The sequence below is a fragment of the Tauraco erythrolophus genome, chromosome 2, assembly GCF_009769465.1.
Source record: "Tauraco erythrolophus isolate bTauEry1 chromosome 2, bTauEry1.pri, whole genome shotgun sequence".
Classification (NCBI taxonomy): Eukaryota; Metazoa; Chordata; class Aves; order Musophagiformes; family Musophagidae; genus Tauraco; species Tauraco erythrolophus.
In genome coordinates this window covers 114,585,661-114,611,097 of record NC_141466.1, presented here as the reverse complement: position 1 = coordinate 114,611,097, position 25,437 = coordinate 114,585,661, and the positions used below count along the sequence as shown (strand labels likewise).

The 25,437-nt window shown below is 44.5% G+C and overlaps 1 protein-coding gene across 6 annotated transcripts; it reads left to right on the top strand.

The window, feature by feature from the left end:
• Positions 1–9,967: 9,967 nt before the first annotated feature.
• YPEL5 (yippee like 5) lies at positions 9,968–23,776 on the top strand. Of its 6 annotated transcripts, XM_086631772.1 has the most exons (7): positions 9,968–10,045; positions 11,095–11,183; positions 13,648–13,791; positions 13,897–13,961; positions 14,138–14,289; positions 19,024–19,194; positions 21,623–23,776. In XM_086631772.1, the coding sequence occupies exons 6-7, from the start codon at positions 19,054–19,056 to the stop codon at positions 21,845–21,847; spliced, it is 366 nt and encodes a 121-aa protein (XP_086487898.1). In that variant the 5' UTR covers positions 9,968–10,045; positions 11,095–11,183; positions 13,648–13,791; positions 13,897–13,961; positions 14,138–14,289; positions 19,024–19,053; the 3' UTR covers positions 21,848–23,776. The 6 variants fall into 6 exon arrangements, with proteins under 6 accessions (XP_086487898.1, XP_086487900.1, XP_086487903.1 ...); XM_086631774.1 differs by lacking the exons at positions 11,095–11,183; positions 13,648–13,791; XM_086631773.1 differs by lacking the exons at positions 9,968–10,045; positions 11,095–11,183 and having other exon boundaries at positions 13,262–13,791; positions 13,902–13,961.
• Positions 23,777–25,437: the final 1,661 nt, after the last annotated feature.

Below are 25,437 nucleotides of genomic sequence, written 5' to 3'. Positions count from 1 at the left end.
ATTTGAACTCAAGATTCCACCAGACTGAGGTCAGTATATTTCCATGGAGAAATTATAATAGCTGATTTTTTTTTTTTAAAGAAGAATTAGGAAAGGCCAACAGAAGTGCTAAACTGTGAGAAGTTCAAATTAACCTGTTCCTATCATCCACTTCCTCAGTTAGCGGTGGCATGTTAACTCTGAAATACAGTCATGGCCCTGAGGGTACTAAAAGGCCTTAACTGCACTGACCAGCCTCACCTGGGGTCTCCACCCACACTCCCTGCCCACAGGCTCCAGGGCTCCATTTAAGCTCTGGATGGAGCAGTTGCTCAACTCCTGCCTGAGCTGTGTTGCAGGTGTGCCTGCCTCCAGCCCTGCCTCTGAGGTGGGCTGTGGACCTCCACAGTAGGTGGTTTTTCTCCTGGATGAGTTCCCCGGGATGTATGTTACAACTCATCTCCAGTCCTGGTTCTGTTTCCTTTTGTTCTTCCATGGAGTCTGGACCTGATTCATTGCTTGCTGTGTCTGGGGCTGTTGATGGACCCTGCCACCGGCATTTGTCCCTGCTGGCTGTGTTTGGGTCTTGTGGGGCTGTGCTCCATCACTGAGGACACTGCTTGTGCTGGGATTGCCTTTGCCTCCTGGCTTGCCTGCCCTTTGGGAACAGAAGGCCATTGCTGTTTCCTGGCAAATATTCTGGAGCTAAGCCTGCTGTCGTTTATATTACTGGAAGAAGCCAGTTCAGCTTAGCACCCTTTGCAAGGAGGTCCAGCTACTTGTGGCATTTCATCTTTGCTTATGCAAAGTACCTCAAGGGGGCCTACAAGAAAGATGGGGAGAGGCTGTTCAGGAGGGCCAGTTGTGATAGGACAAGGGGTAATGGTTTTAAAATAGAGGGAGGTAGATTCAGGTTGGATATTAGGAAAAAATTTTTTACTATGAGAGTTGTAGAACACTGGAACAGGTTACCCAGAGAGGTGGTGGATGCTCCATCCCTGGAGACGTTCAAGGCCCGGTTGGATGAGGCCCTGAGCAACCTGATCTAGTTGGAGATATCCCTGTTCCTTGCAGGGGGGTTGGACTAGATGACCTTTGAAGGTCCCTTCCAGCCCTAACGATTCTATGATTCTATGATTCTATGCAGAGCTGTCTATGCATACTTGCAAACCTGAATTCCATGAGGAATATACTACTTATGCTTTGCAGCTCTCTTCCTTTTTATCTTATGAATGGGTTTATACAGGTCCTTTCTGTTGTCTGCTACAGGTTTTTTCATATCTATCTACTCATCCCTCTGGAGTTTGCTTTTTGAATGCTCTTGATTTGGTGGAAGTGGGGAGTGGCTGGTGGTATAAGTAAATATGGACTAGACATTCCTATCGTCTCTCCACATGGTGTAGATTATGACCCTGATGGTGTTCTAAGCTCTACTAAACCACAGGGTATGCTTGGACTTGCAGATGACCACATGTTCTCAGGCCTCCTTCCAGACCTGCAACATTAGCCTTACTAATTGGCCTGTAAAGAAATTATCTTGATAGCTCACTAGAGACCATACTAGCATAGCCCATGAGAGCAGCTTTTCAATGGCATTGTGCCTGTGAAGGTGACATCTGAGGGCACTCTTGACACCCAGCTCTCCTGCTGATGGTAACAGACTGTTTCTCGGGTTTGCAGTCCTTACAGCAGTATTTTTCCATTAAATTAAACCCTGTCTTGCCATGCGGGTATCTTCTAATTGCTATTATCTTCTCTTCATTGCTATATGATTTATGTATCTGAATACAACAGGAGGAGGCACAACACACCTTTGCAGGTCTTTCCTGTTTGGAACTTAGCATGAGATGGAGACTGTTTTTTCACAATTTAGTTTTCAAGGGCTCAGATGTAGCATTAGATTGGTTAGTTCAGTCTAATGAGTCTTTTCAAACAAGTCTAGATTTTAACAGGGCACCTGTGAAAGTACATTTGCTTTTTGCTGGTTAAGAGATTCATGAAGGGATGATCGCTTCACTTAGCCTCCCATATTCCAGGTTGAGGCTGGACTATGAGCTAAGTCTCTCTGAATGAATGGGAGTGAGGCACCTACATGATGCCTTTTACAAATCTGTCTAAACACTGTAATAATAATAATTAGCTGTCACATAGCAGGTGCCTAGAAGCTTGACTAATAATGATGCAACAACAGTAACGATGGAATACTCTTCCATGCTTTATAGGCAAATTAGTGGTTTTATTTGCTTTGTTCCTGCTTTGTGTCCCCTCAAAATGCATGGAGTGTCCAACTCTTCCCTTAAAGCTTTCCTCTTCCAGGACCTAACCTTCCATACCCTCCACCCTCACCCTGTGCTCTGTTGGGTGTGCAGGTCTCGTATTGGTCCCTGCTGAGGTACTGTTGATGCCCTGTTGCCTGCCCATGATATATTTGTTGATGCATAATCATCTGTGAAGGCCAATATCCGCCTTGTATCAGACCTGCAAACCTAAGAAGAAAGCTTTCTCACCTCTGTCAAATGTAAGCAATCTCTAAGTGTAGTCCCAGTGAAATAAGAAAACTGAATCAGGCATGTTATGGGTTGCTTACAAGCATGCTGTTCTACAGGTTTGTGAGCCGGTCTGAGTTTGAACCCATAGTGCTCCTTATTCTTCTTATTTTCACCTATTTCACTGCCTTATGAATGACTCGGGCTACCTTGACTTGGAGCCTGACCTGTGTAAGGCCAATCACATGTGCTGAACAATTATATTTGTCGTATAAGCAACTGATCGCAGGAAAGCCCCCAAACAGCCTTCCCCTGGGCTCTTGGCCAACATGGAGCCTGGAGAGCACAGCAAATGGAAGACTCTTTGGCTTGTGCTCCTGGCCTAACCCTGCCATTCTCCCTTTGGCAGGACAAGGCACTCCAGATCATTTGCTTTGCCTCTCTTGTACTCCTGATTTTTATCTCTGCAGCAAGAATTGCGCTGCTTACTCAGCTTAACAAAATACTTCAAAATCTGTATGTGCACGATACTGTGTAAGTACAAAATCTCATCACCAGACATTCCAATGTAAGACCTGCAGACAGCTTCCAGCTTTTTGTTACTGTTGTACCTGGGAAGGAAAGAAATCCTTTCTCACTTCTGTGGTGGTCTCAGTAATGCCCTGGAATAAACTGTGCTTCGTTTCTCCTGGAGACAAATATGTTATTGTTTACTCAGCTGTACAGCTGGTCTCTGAGCTGACAGCCCCCTCACAGACCTCTAAAGCATTTGCAGAAGGGGAGCCAGGCATTTTCTGTTTCATCAGGTGGGGGCTTCTCTCACAAGCCTCACTTGTTGAAACACACTGTGCCCTAAAGGAAGTGGTGCCACCTGCATGTCACAGCTGCTGGACACAAGTCTGCCTTCTCAAGGTTTCTCCATCCTGGAGACTGGTTTTAAACTCGGACACACATCTGCTGAGCTCTTCTCCCAGTCTTATGTGTACTTTGCCTTCACAGGAGTGTTTGACTACAAGTATTATTAGGTTGTCAAGAAGACCACAATACAAGCCTCTCCCCCATCATTTCAGTGGTATGGATGGCTACTTATTGGGTAGGCTTCCATGTCCTGTTCCCTTCTCTTGCACGTTCTGTCTCCTCTCTTTATGTGGGCCAGTTGTTTCTTTCCTTAGGCTTTGCTTGCCTTTTGCTTTCTGCTCCCTTTGAGTTTAGCATCTTTGATAAATGTCTTTGGGTAGAGATCTATGGAAAAAAAAAAAAGAGTAGTAAGCCTAGAGTGGGGCTAGCTCTTTTCCTTCAAATAGGCTCACTTTTGACACCCAGATGTGTGCCTTCTGAACAAGGGGTGGTACTATTAAAAGACTGATAGCAATATTGAACCAGCTCCAAGACCTTCAAGGAAATGCTGTGTTGACTGTAGCTGGGAAGCCCCACCCAGAGCTCTAGGAACAGTGAATGAAAAAGCCTGACAATGCTACGAAGGTTTTTCCTCACTCTCCTCTCTGTGAAGCAGCAATTGGAACGGACCAGTTTCATCTCTTGATAAGTGCAACCAAAAAGGAACAGTTATGGGAATTCATCTAGGCCTCAGTTGGGTATATAGACATATATATATATTTTCCCAAGCTAGTAGATTCCTCTGATTATATCAAAAAATGGTGATCCAGTGTAGCCATTAAAGCGTCCTATTCTGTATGTGCTCTGAATGTCTCTGTGTGGGGCCCTTTCTAGCCCAATCTGGCTTTGTTCTCATCCAGTGCTCACAAACAATAGGGACAGCCCAGGCTGTCTGATGAAGTCCACGTGCGTTGGAGTAGCTGCTCGCCCTCAAAATGTTTATCTCCTCTCCTGGTAGGCAGCTGTTGCAAAGTCTTTCTGTGCCAAAGGAATGGTTCCAGCTTTACTTCCTCAGCTGAGGATGAAAGCTCACTTGAAATCACGTGCTGTAAAATACAGGGGAGTTGGCAGCTGGATCCTTGCCTGCCCTGTTCAGCTGGGTCAATGGAGTACCACCCCAGGGTGTCTTCTCTCCACTCACACACATGTGCATCAGACCAGGACTGTGTGGAGGAAGTCACGTAATCACATGGCTATCATTCATGTGTTGAACACCTGATAAAATCTCCCCCAAATAAAAGGTTGATAACTCACATGATCTTGCAGAGCATTGCCATTGCACAGCAGCTTGTGAGACAGCAGCAGAGGAAAGCACAAGCACATAGCTGTCCTACAGGTAGCCTGTCCTCCAAGCCTCTCATGATCTTCTGAGAAGGGTCGGGTTTCTAAACGTTTTCCAGGAAGAAGGGATGAAGTGACTTTGTCCTATGATAAGATGGTTATGGGAGCCTGTATACAGAAAGAATAATAACCAGCCTGACCCTTTGCAGGAGACCACAACCTGAAAGTTTCCTTATTTCAGTAATCGTCCTCCACTGCGGAAGACTGAAAAAAGAAGGCCTAGCAATGCAAAAAGACCTGCAAGATCCCTGTCCCATCTTTGATATCATAGAATCACAGAATGGTTAGAGTTGGAAGGAACCTCAAAGATCATCTAGTTCCAAGCCCCCTGCCATGGGCAGGGAAACCCTCCACTACACCAGGTTGCCCAAAGTCTCATCCAACCTGGCCTTGAACACTTCCAGGGATGGGGCATCTACAGCTTCTTTGGGCAACTTGTTCCACTGCCTCGCCACCCTCTGAGTGAAAAATTTCTTCCTTATATCTAATCGAAATCTCCCCTCTTTCAGTTTAAATCCATTGCCCCTTGTCCTATCATTACACGCCCTTGTAAAAAGTCCCTCTCCAGCTTTCCTGTAGGCCCCCTTTAGGTACTGGAAAGCTGCTATAAGATCACCCCAGAGCCTTCTCTTCTCCAGGCTGAACAGCCCCAATTCTCTCAGCCTGTCTTCATAGCAGAGGTGTTCCAGCCCTCCTTGCTTCCTTTGCTAGGCAATGGCGGTGAGTCCCGCTCACTGCAGTAATGAATGGCTTCAGGGTGATTTCTGTCCCTCTGCGGCCTCCCTGAACTGCAATGCTCACAACGATGACTCTTCGTTTCTTCAGGAGAGCATTATGCATTCCCTGGCATCGGGCCTGCTTGTTGTCTCCGTCCTCGCATCTTACTAATGGCACGTAAATTCTGAGTCTCTCTTTGGACATTAAGTTCTTTCTTTCATACGCTCCCAGGTGCTTTGGAGTTTTGCACTTAAACACCTTTTAAAATCTAGCCAACGGCTACCAGGTAGGGTGACAGGATAATGAGACCAGCTCTGCTGTTATGGAGAGGGCACGGAGGGACCTCCTCATCACTGATCTTCATCTTCCGATGTTAAGATTAACTGTATAAATAATTTCCCCTGACAAAACACAGCCCTCTGAAAAAAATGTCTGTAAATGGCGCTTGTGCCCATGTCAGCTTTCAGGTAAGCCAAAAGCAATAGGTGTCAGCTTATGAGGGAAAATGAAAGGTAATTAGTTTTTTTTTTTTTCTGTGTCAATAGGCTTACTTTATGAGAACGAAGCTTCAGGCTGTACCAGCTCCACAGAAAAACGCCAGCTATCAGTAGCCACTGTCAAATAACAAGAGCACCTAGTGGGACGAACCCAGGCTTTCACGTGAGGCAAAGCTGAGACGGCACAGGGAGAGCATCTAGGAGTCAAGCTGCCTCTCAGAGAGACCACAGCCTGTAAGTCTAGCTCTGTATTTCAGCTGCCTCCTCTCTGCTGCCAGAAATCCTGGGCATGGGAGAAACAGCAATGAAAAATCCCGCTAGATCATTGTCCCACCTCAGGCATGCCTGGTTTGGTAGGCTCAGCTTTGCCACACAGGAATCCACAAGCGTACTGGAAAATTAATAGTGGTTCTGGAGACTGTAGGAGTAAAAACCACTAAGCTGTAATATTTTCTCTTTAAAGAGAGAAGATCTGCCCAAGCAGCCCCCAAGCCCTGACACTAATTCAATGGGATGTACCCATGTCCCGCCGAATTCCACTGAAGTTTTGTCAGAGGTTTTAATTACATCAATACGTTGGTGTCTGAGTTTCACTGCACAATGCTTTCTGAGATTGCGATTAATTCCGCAGTCACTTCATTTTCTCTGAAATGCTTCCTTGCTCACAGTGCTGGAAAAAGTATTTAGATGGGACAAATATTAAAGGTGGGCCTTACTAAGGCTGTTGGGTGCAGGCATCTCCCCTCTCTCTGGTTCATTAAGTTCCAGGTCTAACAGGGCATTTTCTGCTCAGTAGTGCTGCACAGACGACTGGCTCCTCCTGAGTAATCTGAGCTATCATGATACGAATCAGCTGTGGAAAAGGCCCAGGGTCTTCCCAAATCCTGGCATAAGAAGTAAAGAAAAAAACTGCTGACTGCACTGTGTTTCCCTGTGTCAGAGGAGGATTAATTAACGTTTTCAGGCTGCTTTGAAAATTAAAAGTGCCATGTGGTGCTGTTCCTGTTTTTCACCCTGTAGCTGATATGTAGCATATCCCTTACAAACTAATTGGAAACTGCTTTTGGTATTTTTTGGTGTTTTCAGTGCTATAGCCAGCTGCTTCATTCTAATAAACGTGCCCTACCTCACCCTCCCCTGCCCCCCTTCCTCTAAGCTCCTCTGCAAGGGAAATAAAAACATCAGACCCTGGCACCATCTGTCAAGCACAGGCTGATCCATTTTCTGCTTGTCTCACGGTCAGTTTGGTTTCTTTCTGACTGGTACAGCTACCCTTCCTGCTGCTGAGAATTTAATACTGTCCATAGGTTTGGGCTTTGCTTTATTTTCATGGTAATATTTTTATGACGATTGCAATGTTTCAAACCTACATCCCCTCCATTCGCCCGGGCTGGAGAACAGTACTTAAGCAAACATGCAGCCGCCCAGTAAGGCAGATACAGGATTGCTCTCCTCATTTTACAGCCAGGAAAATGAGGCAGAAAGAACTGACTTGCAGAGCGATGTACAGGTGCCTCGGCAGCAGAGCTAAGCAGAGAACTTACAGGCCCTTGTGTAAGACCCAGTCACCGACGCCGACTGAAACAATGTTGCTCTGCCTCTCTTTTCCCTCTTGTTTTGGCTCCCTTTGCAGTGCCCTCTACAGGAGCTTTCCAAAGACAATTAAGACTTGGACCTTCATATAGCTCCTGTGACGAGATTGAGCAGACCCACTAGGAACAAAGCTCACGCTTACTCAGCGAAGCACACCAGCAGCTCAGGTCAATTTTTTAACAAACAGGGCATGTTAGACCAGTTATTTCCTCCATTTACTGGTGGTAAATGGGACCCCAGGCACGGTCTTTATGGCTTCCTTCTAATATTCTTAGTACTTCTGTTGTCCCCATGCCATCAACTAAGTGGCGATTACTGTCTGACAAACTGCTCCAACACTTTTCAGGTTTTCACTTCCTTTGCATGATCTAAAGAGAGGTTGATGACAGGTCGATGCGAAATGTCAATTCCCAGCTCTGTTCAGGATCAGGCCAGAGCTGACCACATGGAAGAGATCTGATTTTTCGGAGGTCTGCCCAAAGCAAACAGCATTTCTTAACATATCCACATTGACCCATCACTGACTGTCTACCCTCATGCGGGCAGTTCTGTACCCCTCTACCTAGCTATTTCTAACAGTAAAAGAAAGAATCCTGGTTTCAGCCAGGACTGAAATCTTCTTCTTAGCAGCTAGAAGAGCCCTATGTTTTGGTTTTAGTCTGGGATTCATTATGATAAGAATGTTGATAGCGCACTGGTGTTTATAGTTGGCACTGAGACCTTAAGGATCTTTCAGCTTCCCATGTTTTTACCAGTGTGCAGGAGCACAACAGGCCAACAGGCTGCGGGGGGAGCATGGCCGGGACAGAGGGTCCACAACTTTCCTTATGATTTGAATTTAGATTTAGGATTGAGGGCTAAAGTGGCCAATGAAGTATTTGATATCATGCAACGTCATGCCCATTATAAAGATGAGGGTTGACCAGAAAGAAGGGCCTGTATTTTTCCAGGGGCTCTCACTCTTGGACTCTCAGAGTACTCTCTCTCTCTCTTTTCAGGCCTCTCGCTCATCTGGGATTGCAGTGTTTGGATTTATCTCTTTAGGGATCATTAGCTGAGATGGGACAGGCATTGGTCACTGGGTGGTGAGCAATTACACTGTGCATCACTTGTTTGTATATATTATTATAATTATGCATATATAGATTTTAATATATTATCTTATGTTACTAAATTGTTCTTATCGTGACCCACAAGGTCTCCTTCCTTGTTCTTATCTTGACCCACAAGGTCTCCTTCCCTTTTCCTCTTTAATTCTCTTCCCCATCCCCTGCGGGTGGGTGAGTGAGCAGCTGTGTGGCATTTAGTTGCCGTCCAGGCTAAACCACACCACCATGCAAGAAGACACAAGCTGAAGAACAGCTGGACACATAATTATGTGCTACCTGCTGTACATTCAAAGAGATGTCCCTTTGCCTTCGATGTGAAATGACAGAAGAGTCCTGCTAAGTCATTCCCTCCTGCAATCACTACAGCTCCTCTGGTGATACCACATGGATAGACCCAGGAATTGCCATGCATGAAAAATACACTTTCTCCATCATGGATGTGGCGTTATTAGAACATCAATCCTCAAAATGGCACAGCTTGCCCCACAGGAGAAGGAAAACCCCACCCCTTCTCATGTCTTTTTCATAACCAACAACTCAAAAGGATTTTTTTCATTCTATTTTGGCCAAGATCACTGTTTATTTGCCAAGGATGCAACCTCTACATGAGCTCTGAGCCATTAAAACTGGCAAGGAACTGACAGCGCTTGCAACCAACGGCCAATGAGGGCCACAAATACTTTGCTGCTTTCTTCCCTGTCTTTCATCTCCATCACGGGCAGTATTTAAGGTGTCACGCAAAGATTTCAACTTGAGTGACCTGAAACACGGCAAGCAGTATCAGCCACAGCTTCACTTGGAGAGTCACCTCTGCGCCCCTCCCTGCCGCAAACCCTCAGAGGACCTGTGCCATGGTGAAGCTCGCTGCCAGGGCAGGCCAAGCCGCTGGGCGTGCAGGGGCGTGGGGAAGAGACTCCTCTTCCTCCCAGCCGATGTCGGCGTGCTCTCGGGGCGCAGGGAGGCCCGGTCGGCACGTCCAGTGGGGCTCTGACTTTCGGCGCCCGCAGCAAGAGGTGGGCGCCTGTGACAGGGCCGCTGAGGAGAGGGGGCCCGGGAGGCCGGCGGCGCGACCGGGGGGCACCGGGCTCGGGGAGGCGGCTGACAGGCGCTTGAAGAGCGGACTCGGCGGGCGGGTAAGGGCTCGGCGCTGCCGCCCGACCCCGTCTCCCCGCCGACGAGAGCCGCGGCGATGCAGGCTGCACGATGGGATCGCTCACCGCCCCGCCAGGCGCGGCCGTGAGGCGACCGAGGGCGCGGCGGGCCGTGAGGCGGAGGGGGCGGAGCTTCGGCAGCGCTGATTGACGTGCGGCGGGGCGGGGCCGCGGGGGGGCGGAGTCGTGTGGCCGAGCCGGAGCGTCGGGGCTGTGGAGGGCGGGGGGAAGACACCGGGCACGGAGCCGCCGCTGCCACTGCTCCCCTGCGCCAGGTAACCGGGCGGGGGGCTGTGTCGCGCCCCGCGCTGCCCAGGGAGGCCGGGGCGGGCCGCCGGCGGCTGGGGAGGGAGGTGGCGGCCGCCGCTCCGGGCCGCGGCACTGTGTCTCTCGGGCCGCGGCGGGGGCCCCGGGCGAGCCGCTCCGGCCCGGCGGCGCGGAGGGGTCAGCGCCGGCCCTGCGTGCCTCGCTGCGGCCCGGCGCAGCGACAAAGCACCGGCCTTCCCCCACCCCGTCCCCTCCTCCGTCAGCGTCTCCCAGCGCCGCCCAGCCTTCCTGCCCGGCCCTCCGCCCAGGGCCGGCACCGAGCACCCCTTCCCCGCCGCGGCCACAACTTCCTCCACCGGCCTTGCACCGCCGCTGCCGGCTCCCTTCCCCGGCGGGGCGGTGGCAACTTTTCGGGCCGTTCCTACGCGGGGCGCCGGGCGAGGGGACGAGGAGCCGTGCCCGGGCCCCTCCGCCGCGTCGTCTTCTCCCCACCGCACGGCTAGAAGGGAGCCGGTGCGGGAGCGGAGACGGCGGGGTCGGCCGGGGTGGGGGGGCGGTGGTCGGCCTGTGCGCCCCTCACGGCGGCGGCGGGGCCTCCCGTCAGCTGTTTCCTCCTGTTTGTTGTCAAGTTGCCTGCGCTGCCGGCAGCGCCCGGCGGAGGCGCCGGGGGCCGAGCCGGCGGCGGTTGGCTGCGCGCGCCCCCGTGACGGCGCTCAGCTGGGGCCCGCCCCCGCGCGGGGCTTTGTGCGGAGCGGCGGCGCGGGGGCAACGGCCGCGGCGCGCGGGGCCGCACCGCGCACGCGTGGGCGGGGGGTGGGGACCGGCGTGTGGCCCCCCCGCCCCCCGCCTCGGCGTGACACCGGCGCCCGCACGGTGCCCACGGCCGCCGCTCGGGGGTTCGGGCCGCCTCCGCCGGTCCCGCCGCTCCTGCCCCCTACCCCCCCGCCCTGTCGTTAGCGCGGGTCTGCCGGCTGCGCTGCCTGGTTAGGGCAGCAGCCGTGCCGCACGGTGGGCAGCAGTGCCGCTGGACGCGTTTCTCTCCTCCCTTCCCGATTAGGAGGTGCTGCTTGTTCGCCACTCCTTGAGGACTTACTCATCGCCGAACCAGCCCTGAGTAAAACCCGTGTCCCTGCCTCCTAGGTGACTGTCACGGGAAGCCGGTTGCCCGGGGTCGAGTGGTGGTTGTTACTTGCTTACGGAGGTGCTGGCGGCTCTTCCAGCAATGAGCCAGCTTTGCCTCTCAGCTCTTAGGGTGGATTTTCCCCTCGGAAGTATGGATTCCCAGGGAACCGAAATATTTGGCAAGCGCTTTTTCGCTCTGGGAAAGGTTCTAGTCAAAGCAAAAAGGAATGTGAACACTGTCATCTGTCTCTTCGTTTGTTACTCTGTGTACAGGCCTCGTCTATAATCTGCAGGCAGATACACATTAGATGGATCCAGCATGCTTATTTAAGAATAAAGGCTGCGTTTTGGACTAATGCAGTGATATAATTTAATAAATTAGTTTTCTTTTATCTTCTTTAAACAATGAACATGGCGTTAGGGTTAGACTGAAGGAATAACAAAGCTAGTACACAAGTCTTGTGAGAGAGAAGCGCAGGGCCTGGCTCTTCTCAAAGTGGTAGGTGTTACAGGGCGACTCTTGATGTCAACAACTAATGGCAATAGGTGAACTGTTAGTGTAACCGATGTTTGTGACTGATGGCAGAAGCGAGGGAGCTTCCTCCGTGCTTGTAAAGATTCCCTCATGCACTGGTTCAGCCATATAGGTAATATACATAACTGTATAACAGCTATGTCAAATCCTGTTACGTATAGACTCGTTCCGGATAGCTGAATTCAAGTAATGTTTGTGACAAACGAAACTGTCCATTTTTAAGTGTTACTCTCTTTTTCTAATGTTGGTTTTTAGAAATATCATTTGGAGGCTTCTGTCATCTGCTACTTTCACTTCCTGAGTTGTGGAAGTACTGAACTTACAGAACGCAGATATAATTGTTTATATATAGATTTTAATAATAATAGCGATGAGTGAGTTTTGGATGTGACTGCCAAGTGTGTGAGGACAAAAGAAATTGCACCTCAAAGCCCAGCAGAGATGAGAAGAACAGATGAGATTTGTTACTTGTCATCTGACAGACTGAGAGTTGTACACATGAACACACACACACACACAAAAAATATATATATATTTAGCATTCCCTCTGCTGGTAGTCATCACAAGCTTGAAGAGGTGTTGTCCAAGTTAGGTCATCGGTTCATGTTTGTTTACTATCATTTGAGCTATGTTGAAATCTTGAGTTGCTCAATACATATAGTTGAAATATAGTTGAATATTTATAGTTGCTGAAATACATAATTCCCTTAAGCAAGGTTTAACTTAAAAATGTCTTGTTAAATGTATAGAGCAAATGCCTGTATGCTGTGGGTGTTTGGTAGCAAGACTGTCTTCAATTTTGGAGCCTTTACCTACGTTTAGGAGTTTTCCTAGTTGATGTAAGAATTTGTTGGTGTGATGCACCAAGCATGTTCGTGACCTTTCTGCCAGTGGATGTAGTTTGTGTGGAAGTTTTGATGATCGCTGTCTTTTCATCATTTCTTTAAAGCTAGTTCATTTGATTGTTTTTCTTTTTTTTTTTTTTTTAACTCATGAGACCAGTGATGTCTTCAGGTGACGATTTGCATCACTTCAGCACTAAAGTTAGTGAAAACAGAAAATCTGAATTAGTTGAGCTTTGTGAAAGTTGCAGAATGGAGTGATAGGCAAAAGTTGTCTTATCTGCTTAATTAAGTAAGAATAAATTTATTACAAACCCAAGAAATACAGCTTTCTTAAAAACAGTTGAGGAATTAAGAGAGGAAAAAGTGATCCTTTTCTTCTCATAGGGAAGTGAAAGGGGAGACTGGAAGGGAAGGGGGAAAAAGGAAGGAAAAAGAAACAAGGAGATGGGAATAATTGCTGCTTTTGGACTCTTTGTGTAGTAGTGGCAAAGAAAATTAATCTGAGGCTGATACCATTTGTAAACGAATACTTTTATATGTTACCTGGCAAGGCTGTTGTGAGGGTGTAAGTTACTGTGTGGGAGATGTTGAGATATGGGGGCTGTGTTAGAAACAAGCACCTGTCTGTATGGCTCTGCTGTCTGTAAACTTGACACAAACTACCCTGTATTAGTGTTTGCATATTTTATATATATATATATATAAAAAAGTGTATATTTGCATACACCAATATAACGTCATGTTAACGTGTTTAAATGGCAGTATCCCAATGTGATGCTCTGCTTTAGCAAGAAATAAAGCCAGTTTGCAATAGAAAATCACACATCTGCAACTTGCACTAGAAAATCACGCTAGTGTAACTGCCACAAATGCAGTTTCATCCTGCAAGACACCCTGCTCTAGGTGGATGCTGTGCACTGCCTCTTGGCACAGCTTTCGTTACTTTGCTGAAGCCTCTTGGGTCATTTGACAGTATTAACTTCCTTGTGCTGTTTGCTACAGTAGCTGGGTGGTTCCAGTGTGCACAGCATGCTCTTCCAGTTCACTTTCTTTCTTTGTGTTTGGCTACGTGTGGTGCTTTGTGATAACGAGTTCTACACGTAGGCAGAGGCCGGAGGCTGGGCCCTGCTTACTGCAGCAGTTGCAGAAGTTGGTGGCAGACAGACAGTTGAATCTCAGACCTCCTAAGAGACTGAGCACGTATGTATTTTCAGATGTACCCCCCACTTGAGAGCAGCAGAAGCCTGGGAAGGTAAGGAACAAGTTTTATTTTTTCATGCTTACCCAGTGATTATTTAATGTGTGGTCTTGTGTAGCTGTGCTAAGTGTTCTTTTTCCTCTTTTGTCTGTCTCTGAGATAAGAAGAGGAAGCTTGAGCCCAGTTCCTGAGATGCAAAGCTGAGCTTTAAGCCCGGTTCCAGAGTAAGTACATCCTGAGAATGTTTTACTGAGCCTAGGGGAATGCATGGCCCTTTTTCACTGTGGAGAGTAGTGCTTGTTGGCTCACTGTACAAAGGAAAATGTTTTTAGCCAGTGAAATGGCAAAAGAGAGGATGTCAGTTTTTTATCCTTTCACTAGCAGCTGTTTTCTGTTGTAGATCTGAGATGCAGTAGATGGTGCTGAAGCAACGCTGAGGCTCCTGAAGTATCCACAGTCCAGTGTGTATATAGAAAGTGCCTGCTGGATCTCCCAAACATTGATGGTCCTGTGTCTTCAAGAGTTGCACTCTGGGAAAAGAAAACACTGACTGTTAGTTTTAAAATGTTAATAAATAATTCTTTGTGTTACCTTTTTGTTCTTTATTGCTTTTGAAGGTAGGAAGATTAGGCAGCACAAATACCAACCAAGTAGTGCTTCAGGTGGTTTCAGCTCTGTGTGCAGACAGTGGTCGGATTTAAGCTGTTGAATGTCAGCTTTTTGACAGCTGTTGCTCAATGTTGCCAAAATCAACACTGAGAGACAGGTGGAAGTTTGGGAGCATGGTGCTCTACAAATACGTATTATAGCACACAGCCACAGAGCTTGTGCTCGCTGGCTGGCCGTGCACTCACTAGGAGAAGCATGCAGGCAGGAAATGTTTCACAGTATGACTAAAGTTGTATCAAGGTCCATACTGCTAAAACAATGCACTGTCAGCAAGCTAAGTAATACAAGATATCATTGATTGTTCTGCTAAAGGTCCTCTCAAGAATGCAGCGTTGATAGTGGCGATCGGGGTGCTGACTAATGACACAGTGGCATCCACTCTCCGTTCATAAAAGTACCTGTCTCTTTAGGTAGATTTGATAAGTGGTAGATACTTTATATTCCGTTAGCAAAAGTAAGTCAGTCTGCCTTTTTTACGTTTGAGCCATAAATTTAATATTATGACTTGTGTTTGGTAATTTGCATGAGGGCAGGATCACTAGGACTTAGTCACTGGCGCATATCCAACAAAGAATGCTTAGCTGACTTCCAAGGTGAAGTCATGGGCCGAAAAGAAAAATCTCTCTTCTTTCCTCAGCATTTGGTTTTATGAATAACCAAGATTCCTCTCCACTGCTTCTGAAAATACTGCTAGTAGCAGGATGGAATTGGTGTGATACGGTAGTGTCGCTTTCTGGGGTTGTGAATAGCAATGGGGATCTTGACTGGCTCTCTGAACCAATGGCAGTTGTTTTCACTGGTTTTAAGTATAGAAAGTGGGTGAATGGGTAAGTGCACTTCTTACCTTTTCCTCCCCCTAGTTGGAGGATCTTAAGCTGTAGAAATGCTTTAATGTTTCACCATGCTTTGACTTCTCTTCATTTAAGAGAGCCCTCCCACTGCCTATAAAAGCTGCTTATAAGTGGCTTTTTTCGGATCATTTATATATGTGTGAACATAAATAGACGCCCACACCTTTTACATGGGAAGTGAAAACTATAGGAAAAAAAACCCTACAGTTATCTTGGGTGACTTTGTACACACCGCTTCTGTATGTAAGAGATGTGAGCCTCAGAGCGATGGCAAATTGCTTTCCCTTGTTCTGTTTTTGCCCAGTGTACAATGAGTATGCCCTACTGGATTCAGGATCCTTACATGGGAGAGAACAGTCTTTATCCACAGCAAGTACCTGCTGATTGGTCTCATAAGTGAATATTACGTTTTTAGCTTGAGGGGGGGGGGGGGCGGCGGGGGTGAGGAGTGTGAAGTGATCCCAAGTTGAAATTAACTTCTCTGCCTTATATGAGGGGAAAAAGCAAAAGTTCCTTGTTAGCTTATTCAGAAAACTCATGATCAAATGTAGCGTTTGAAGGCTGCCTTACTAGCAATCATTTTGTAACTTTTTTTTTGTACTCTTTGCTACTGTGAGCAGTAAGATAATGTGTGGTAACTAGCTTTGTAACACTTCAGCAGGGTTCATCGAAATCTGTAGGGACCAAAACCCAGAGCCAATGATAGTTGTGGGCAGCTATCTATTTTGACTGAAATCTACCATGCGGCATTAAATGTAGAGGTTATTTTAAACGTTAGACATTCTAGTAGAATTCCATTATTTTATCAGTTTCTTAAAAAAAAAAACATACCCAAAATCTAATCTGTTTTGACTTATAATTAGATTGCAGAATTCCACTTTCTAAATTTTTTACCGTGGATTTATTTATTTATTTCAAGAATACATGTTTTCTTGTACACTGTTTTCTGAAGAAAATGTTTCTGGTACCAGTTGGTTTATTAGATTCTGCTGTAACTTTGGTCTGAGTTCTTACAGCCTTGTGCTGTCTCTGTCTTTCTGTTGCGATCTAAGTCTTACTGGAAGTTTCTTTCTCATTTAGATACGTTCGGCTTTTTGGGGCGATACAAATAATTGCAGATTTTAGGCCTTGTGTTACAGATGGATTTTTCAGCCTTAAGTCTTTGGACATATTTCTTTATGCATTGAGTTTAGTGTTCAGCATCTTCAGGACTCAGCACTTCAAGGTGTGCATAGTGTCATATCCAGAAGTAATACATTTGTGTGTCACTTTGACTTCTCACTTGCTTGTGAGAATTACACTCACACTCTCTTCTGGAGTATTAAAATTTTGGTTTTAGTGGCTTTGGGTTGCTGCTTTTCTGGGTGCAGTAACATGAATTCTGGTTTTAGATAGGTGACATATTTGCATTTTAAGTGTCCAGATGTGTGTTTTTCAAAATGGCATGCTTTGCAAGGTTAGTCTGTGTAATGGATCTGTTCTTGTCACTTGCCAAGCTTAGTGTTTGTGTTGCTCTTGGTAGAGAGAGATGTTTTTGGATTTGTTTTATGATAGTTTCTAAAAATACTGACAGGGTAAGCATTGTGTTTACCCTGAAAGAAATACCCCTTTGGATGTTTGATTCCACATTTACAATAACTTATGATCGGTTAATTGTTTCTTAATTCACAATACAATCAACACAAAAATAACATTATCCAAAATTAGTAAGGATGGCACATGGAGCTAGGCCAAGTGCCTTGTGGGCATATCTGTCACAATTGCTTTTACGGCTTGTATTTGCAGTTTCTTCTGTTTGGAGACTTTGACTGATACTTGTTTATTCACACTTATTGTCTGTTCATTTTCCTTCATGCTGTCACTGTTCACATTTTAATTTTTTCTTTTGCCTTCGCTTGCTAGGAAAGATAAAGACATATTAGAAAAGTATAATGCTTAGAGAAATTGAAGAAAAATGCTTCCTATATTTTGAGTGGAGTCACAAGGAGTCACACCCCTACGTTCAGCCAGCTAAGACTTTGACATTTTTGTCTAACTCAAGACCTGTGTTATTTATCCTTTCAAGAAGAAAAGGGGGTGTTATATCACCTTTAAAGGAAAGAGTCATTCCATTGCTTTGAATTTTTCTGTATCCTCCAGATGGGATACAAAAGACTAATAGTGATTAGAAAAGTCTGAATGTAAGGAACTTGTGCTAAATTCTGCTGAATACTAGGAACCCTTTTCATTGCCACACACTGTAACAAAACAAAGTGGTGAAATAAAACAATGAAAAAAAGTCATTATGTCAGTGACTTATGATTTTTACGTGTAAAAATGGTGTTTTAAGTTTTGTGTGTGCAGGTGCGTGTTTTAGTCCTTTTGCTTTGTGCACGTCAGAGTAAGCTTTAAGAAGCTGATCCCCTAAAACATGAAATGGGTTTAATTTAGGTATTTGCACTTCTTAAAGGCATTTGACATAAAATATTCAACTTGATGAGCACAAAATTTGATTAATTTCTCTATGAACAGCACACTGTCTCCTGCTCTGAAAATTAAAACCCACACAACTCTAATATTGCAGTGTGTCAGATTTACTTTGCATTGCTGTGCATGAAAAAAGAAGAGACAATACTCTTCTGATTCCACATCTGAAGCATAAATGGAGGTATATTTAACTTGTTTAACTATAGATGTTTAGTCATAAAACTCTTCTGCAGTTGAAATGGAAATGACATCATCATTTAATTCCTTTGTCGTGTTACCTCATCCTTCGTGATTTAAGTTTTCAGCTGTCTGATATGTTCTGTGCCTACTCACTAGTTAACTTTGAGTAATTTATGTTGGTTAGTATAAAGTTGGTGAGACACTTTAATTTTTCCAAGCAGTGGAGAGGTTTATTTACCAGGTACTGCAGCTCTGCTGCTATAAACTTTCTAAGGTCTCCTTTTCTGCTCACTGGAGTTGCTCAGGTATTTTAGTGAGGATGCTTTGGAAATAGCTTAGGTAAGTGACGCAGTATTTTGCATTTAGATTAGACAGCTTTAAACTCTTGCATATAAAGCTGTCTAGTGTAAAGACTAGGTGGATTGTTTATTATGTGGAGTAGCATCCAAACCTTTCCTATGTTGTTATGTATATGAAACCAGTAAGTGTCAAGTCAAATACAGTAGCCCAGTCTGCTATACAAGAAGACTAAAGCGTCCTGGATGGTGGTGGTGTGTGGTTGCATGTCATAAATTGTGCAAAGCTGAGGAGAAGTGACAAAATAAATATATATTTAAAGAAGGGGGGATGACTTAGGAAAATTAAACTATAATTGTCTTGGTGACTCAGTGTACTTCTCAGTGCTTCATTTCCCAGTGCTGACTAAGATGGATGAGTTGTTGGAAATATACTGGAATGAAATTTCAGTATTGCATTAAAGAGGAAAAGAAAATAGGAAATTTGAGTTTAAGAACTGTAGGGTCCAGTAGTGGTCTGCAAATGTCTGAACTATATTTTAAAGGTTTCAGTTCATGTTTTGCTCATTTAATGTAATTAGTTTGCATCTAGGTATGTCATCTTATTGGTAAGATGGTCACTTTGGGAAAGAACTCAACCTGATGAGAAAGGGTGAACGTGGTTTATAAGTTCAGTGATTCATCTATGAAATAAAGAACCTCTGCCATCGTTAGCTGAATTGGTTTGCAGAATATTCTGCCATATATACAGGGTGTTTTGGATTTTATTTTTTTCTGCTGCAAAGCTTTATTCACATGTACATGGTCTTTCTTTTCGCTTTCAGGTTGAGTATAAACTTACGTAAGTTCTAAAAATGGGAAGAATTTTTCTGGATCATATCGGTGGCACTCGCCTGTTCTCCTGTGCAAACTGCGACACGATTCTGACCAATCGTTCTGAGCTCATCTCCACTCGTTTCACGGGGGCCACGGGAAGAGCCTTTCTTTTTAACAAGGTTGGTAAGAAGCTGAGGGGGAACTACTGTTTGCTATTGAAAAATGAGTTTGTGGGATATGAATCTGTCATCAAAACTAAAAAAAAACTTCTGAGATGAAATGTTATATAATAGCTATTTTTTTAATTTTTATTTAAGGTGTTCACTATTGATGGCAAGCTATCTAAATTAGTTTATCTGCAATACTAAAAGACTATAGAGAGGATTGTGTATATAGAGGCATCATGCCAAAATGCATGGGGTTTTAACTTTGGAGACTTCTGTAATATGAACCTCAAATTCACTGTGAGAGTATCTTTCGTCTATCAAAGAGTTTCATAGATTCATAGATTTCTAGGTTGGAAAAGACCTTAGAGATCATCCAGTCCAACCGTCCCTAATCCCCATTAAACCATATCGCTAAGTAGATCATCCATCCTATTCTTAAACACATCCAGGGATGGGGACTCAACCACCTCCCTGGGCAGCCTATTCCAGTGGCTGACAACCCTTTCAGAGAAGAAATACTTCCTAACATCCAACCTGAATCTCCCCTGACTAAGCTTATACCCATTTCCTCTTGTCCTATCACCCAACACTGATGTAAAGAGCCCTTCCCCTACCTCCCCACCATCTTTTCTCAAGTATCTGTAGGCTGTAATCAGGTCTCCCCTCAGCCTCCTCTTCTCCAGGCTAAACAGCCCCAACTCCCTCGGCCGCTCCTCATAAGTTTTATTTTCCAGCCCCTTGGCCAGTTTAGTCGCCCTTCTTTGGACTCGCTCCAGGAGCTCAATATCTCTCTTAAAGCGAGGGGCCCAAAACTGGACACAGTATTCCAGGTGCGGCCTCACCAGCGCCAAGTACAGGGGCAGGATCACTTCCCTATTCCTGCTGGTCACACTAGTCTTGATACACGCCAGTATCCCATTGGCCTTTTTCGCCACCTGGGCACACTGCTGGCTCATATCAAGCCGGTAGTCAACCAGCACCCCCAGGTCCTTCTCCACCAGGCAGCTCTCCAGCCACTCTTCCCCGAGCCTATAGCGATGCTTGGGGTTTTTATACCCCAAGTGAAGGACTCTGCACTTGGCCTTATTAAAGGCATTTGTACTTCTACCCAGTTAAAAAAAAAGTCTAGATAGTACTCTGTTTAATTTTCGAAACGCATTTAAGTTAACAGTCGTTTGGCAACTTCAGGTAACCACAATCTCTTTTACAGGCAATAATACTTTGGTTTAGTTTAATGTTATCTTTTTATTGATAAAATTTGATTTAATTCAACAGATTGAAATATGAAAGTCATACCTCTGAGGGAATTGTAGCATTATTTATTAACCCTTCCACACAGACTTGTCTGTTAGACTCATTGAAAAAACAGTGATCGTCCTTTGCTTTTTCACAAAGTTCCTGGTCATGTCATGATTGGGGTGTTTTAGTTTGTTTTTTTTTTTTTTTTTCTTGAAAGCCATTTGGCCATTGGCAGAGCTGACAGAGGCATCAGTAATATCTTCACATAACTGTGCTTGGCCTTGGGGTTTCTGGTGTGCTGTATCCTATCAGTAGTAGTTATATGTAAGTGTCAGGCTGTGTAGCTAAAAAAGAGCTGTGTATCTGATTTCTTTCTTGTCCTATAAGCACAGGATCCTGATGTTCAAATTTTTCTTGTGTTACATAGTGGGGTTTAATGACAGAGGTTTGATTTTTACATTTCTGCAGTCAGAAGCCTTACATCTGAAGCAGAGAAGGCAAGCACAGTCAGGTAGAAATCTGAGAAAGCAGTGCAGCCCTGTCTTTTAGAATCCTACCACATATTAGCAGTTTGGATCTAGCTCTGACATCAACTTTAATTCCATCAGAATTATACCTCCTGGTTCTGTGGTGTTGCTGCGTAAAGAAAGTAAAAGTCCATTTTAAACTGCCGAGATGGCACACAGATAAAGGTGAGCGCATATTGCCTACATTCTCAGCTTCTGAGCCTTTCTTTCTCTTAGATGATTATTTCAAATACACTCCAGGATTTTTAAAGAAGTATGTCTTTGCATGTTTTGATTCTGACATCTGAGAGTAAGCGATCACATCAGTTGAAGAAATGGGTTAGCTATATTACAAGTGCATTAATATAAATTAGTTAACAAGCTATTCACCAGGAATTTCTCACCCAAAGTTGAACACAGTGCTCTGCTCTCTCATATGTCTTGTGATAGCATTTTGCGTCTCTCAGTTGAACAGTGAGGCTTATACGTCCTTGTGAAGCACATCTTTAAAGTGCTGCCTTCTCAAGCAGGAGATTTTCAAGGGCTGTTGGCTTGTTACACTGCAGTTTTCAGTTCATGTGCATTGCCACAGGCTCTGTACTATTAAAATGTTCATACTCATGCGCATTGTTACCAAGCTTTGCTCTAGGCAGACTAATCCTTTCTCTTCCCTGTCCCTTCTACGTTTGTATCAGGTGGTAAATCTGCAATACAGTGAAGTTCAGGATCGGGTCATGCTCACTGGCCGCCACATGGTTCGAGACGTGAGCTGCAAGAACTGCAACAGCAAACTGGGTTGGATCTATGAATTTGCCACTGAAGACAGCCAGCGCTACAAGGAAGGCCGCGTTATCCTGGAAAGAGCATTGGTCCGAGAGAGTGAAGGATTTGAGGAGCATGTTCCATCCGACAATTCCTGAAGAGACTTCAGTCTCTTAGCAGGTTCTCTTCAAGTGAAACTCAAAAATAATAAAATCAACAAAAAAATCTGCTTACATACACTGTCACCTTAGCATCAGAGTCGGATTCATGGACTACAGAGTGGGAAAGATTGTGAGAGTATTTCGGATGGAACCTTCCTTTCTTTATTCCTTTTATATTTTACTTTCCCTCCAGCAGTTGTTTGTAGAAAGAATGTTGTGCAGATGCTGTAACTTTTTCTCTCTTGCATTTATATCTGTTAGATTTGAGATTGTATCTACAGATACAGTGGGCTAAAAGGAAAATATTTGAGGGATTTGTCTTTTGTTAGAGAGAAATCAATGAGTTTTTTTTAGTTTGCACAAATTGATGTCAGCGTAAAGTTATTTTAAAACTACGGATGTTTTTTACAAAGTATATTCCAATTTTTGGCTTAAGTTTTTAGTTGGTGGTTTGTTTTTTTTTTTTTTTACCCAGTCTTTTCACCTGATTTGCTAGCTAAAGTGAAGAGATCCGAATTTGTGCCGAGTGCTAAAGGTTCAGTGTTGGTACAGCTTGGGCTGGCCCTTGTGCCATATTCTTGTTGAGGTTGATTGGTAGCACAGAGCCCATTATTTCTTGTCGTTCTTGACCCAAAGATGTCACCATTCCTCGTTTATTTGTGGAGTCCCATTCACCATGTAAACTGGTGTTGATTGGAAACTATTGAAATAGGGCAAAACTGCTTGGCTTTTTTTTGATTTTAACTGATGTAACTTATAAGCATAGTAATAATATAAAATAATAGTTGTCTGTTTAGTCTTGCGTTGCTTACAAATCAGAAGCTGTGTTTGTAATGATAGGGATCCACTGAGAAACTACTGTTTCAGTAGTAATTTTTTTCGTTTCTCTACTAATCTCATTAAGTAGACAGGCAATTGCAAATCTTAGTTCTTCTTCAAGTAGCTTTCTTTAAACCCAGAACTTCCTATGTTAAACACAGCTGCTGTGTAAAAGGAGAAGATTGCCAGCATGTTTGTTCATGCCTAGAGTTATGCAATCTGCATCTCTTGAAAAGATGAACTTAAACAGCTTGTTTTCAAATGCTGCTTCTGGTGTTGAAACCTTTATCTTTCAACTTTGTTGAACCTTTTCATTGTGATGTTACGTTTTTATCTTTCTGGGCAGCAGTACATGTCAGCCTAGTAGCAACTAGTGACTTGGATTCCTGCTTTCTTCTTGTAGAGGTCAGCTCTGTTTAGAAAAGTGATCTTGCTTGCCTTTTTAGCAAAGATGCTCTTCATTAACGTAACTCAAGGGTGCCCAAACACTTTTATTGTGTCTTAAGCCATAAGTTAAGATATCAAGGGCTGAAATTAATTTGAATGTTAGATATGTATGATTCCTTATCAAAGATACGAGTTGGTTTTTTTTTTCTCATTGGATAAATTGTGGTCAATGTGAAAGAAGTTACCCACAGAAGTACAAGAGGGGAAAAAAACCCCACCCAACCAAACAGATGTGGGCTCTGAACTTTCAGAATAACTTTTCTTCACTAGCCACAGCTCCATATCTGAAACTAAAATGTGGAGGGTGACTATGCAGAGTATTTTTCTTAATTTTTTTTTTGATTGCCAAGTGGCGATTTGGACACCCCTGACTTGAATCTACTGCCTATTTCATGTAAAAGTAGCTTTATTATAGAATTGTCACATAGAAAGAAAACAGAGTAGATCCCATACCAGAGCTGCGCTTGAATCAAGCTGCTTAAACAATAGTGTACTTGTGCCTCAAATGAATCAGTTTTTGCACTGAGTACAGTAGTACCCCATTATCTTGTACTTCTGTCCTTCACAGACCCTAAAAGCCCCATTAGCATGGTTCTCTGCAGTACTTTTCTTGTACTTCTGACATTACAGTACAATAAAGTATGTTTTGTCCTGAATTGATATTTGCTGTTCTTTTTGCGTAGTTTCCATGGAGTCTGTCAACTGAATGACATAACCTGTCTTCCCTTCCCTGCATTGAGAAAATCATCAGGTTTCTACAGCTCAGTTACAAGCTGTTGATGAGCGTCTCTCTCTGAATAGGTGGCAGAAGAGTGTACTGTTGGTTTTGGACACTTGAAGGCCTTCAATTTACTCCTGTTAAAGAGGATAAAAACAGGAAATTGCTCATTTAATGGAATTCTGAGTGCCAAACCTCTTTCCCTGTGTTTGAAAAGACAGCAAGCTAAGCAAAACTCCAGCTTCCGCAAGAAATGTGAAGCTTTATCTTCTAAAATGGCTTGGGAATTGAGAAATTGGGAATTTGCACATCTGGAATTCTGTGTCCTTTTTTCTTTGCGTGCAAATGTTAGGGGGGAGCCTTCTTCTAGGAGCTCATCAACTTCTTAAGCTGTAGCTGAAGAACTGAGGTGAGATGATCATTCTATTGCTGTCATGGAGCCTGAGGAGTTTATTTTAACTCATATTAAGACCTTGTTTGGGAAGAATGTTAGACTGTGAGATGTTAAATATTGCTTTCCCCAAAGTTTATGATTTGAAAAACACTTACTGAGTTGAATTCGTTAAAATCCTATGAAGCTCAAGCAAGTCCACTGCAGCTTTAAAACAATAGACCTTGGATTGCTCTTTTAGCCTACGTTGCTGTTCCCTTCTATATCACCTTGATGGCTCTGTGGGAGAGTTCAGCCTCTTAAATTTTGACTGCTCCTCCTTGAGACACTTCGTGAATGCAGATAACTTATCTGTAGGGAACAAAACAATTGGTTACAGTACAGCTAGGAACAGGGAAGACAGTGCTATTTGGTGCTAAAAGTTATTTTGTGGTAGTGCAGTAGCCTTTGAATTCCCAAACAGGGTATAACTGGCACAGCAAAACGTGTCACTACAGTGACCTTGTGTCTGGCATGTGATGCTGGGCCCGTCCTGTCTTAGGCAAATAAGGTAGCAAGGGAATGATGGTGCACAGCGCTCCACTGAGTGTGTATGGAGACCTCAGAATTTGTGCTCTTAGACTGCAGCTTCGGCCAGCAGTGGTGCTGTGACTTTTCACCTAACAATAGCTGAATTAGAGTTTACATCACCTGTGCTGTGTTCTCATCCTGTAGTTGCAGTGTGGGTGTACCCAAAACTGAAGTATTTCAGTGAAGCTGCTAACTCTGTCCCAGTCAAAACCAGGACACTACCATTTCAGCAAAACGGCTCTGGAAAGGTGAAAAGATGGGATGGCGTGTTTGTGGATTGAAAAAAAAGCATTTTAGTTATGCTTTCTGTGGACGTTCAAAAGAACTTTTGAAATAGCATGCGTATCTCATGGCTCTGTTAGAAAAGGTGGCATTACACTGGGCTCTGGGAATGCTATGATCAGCTGACACAGGCTTATTCTTACAGGGCAAACTTGTCTCTTCAGATTCTGCCAGAGCTGTAGGAAGCAAAGTCAGCAGATCATCACTGGATTAACAGGTAAGGAACCAGTGAAGCTGCAGTTCAGGACAGAATTGTCAGGTATGAGGACGAGGTGACTCGAAGGTTATGGCATTGATGTGGGAAAAGGCTAGCTGGTTAATCAACTCTATTTTAGAAGAGAAACCTAAGCTGTGATGTTC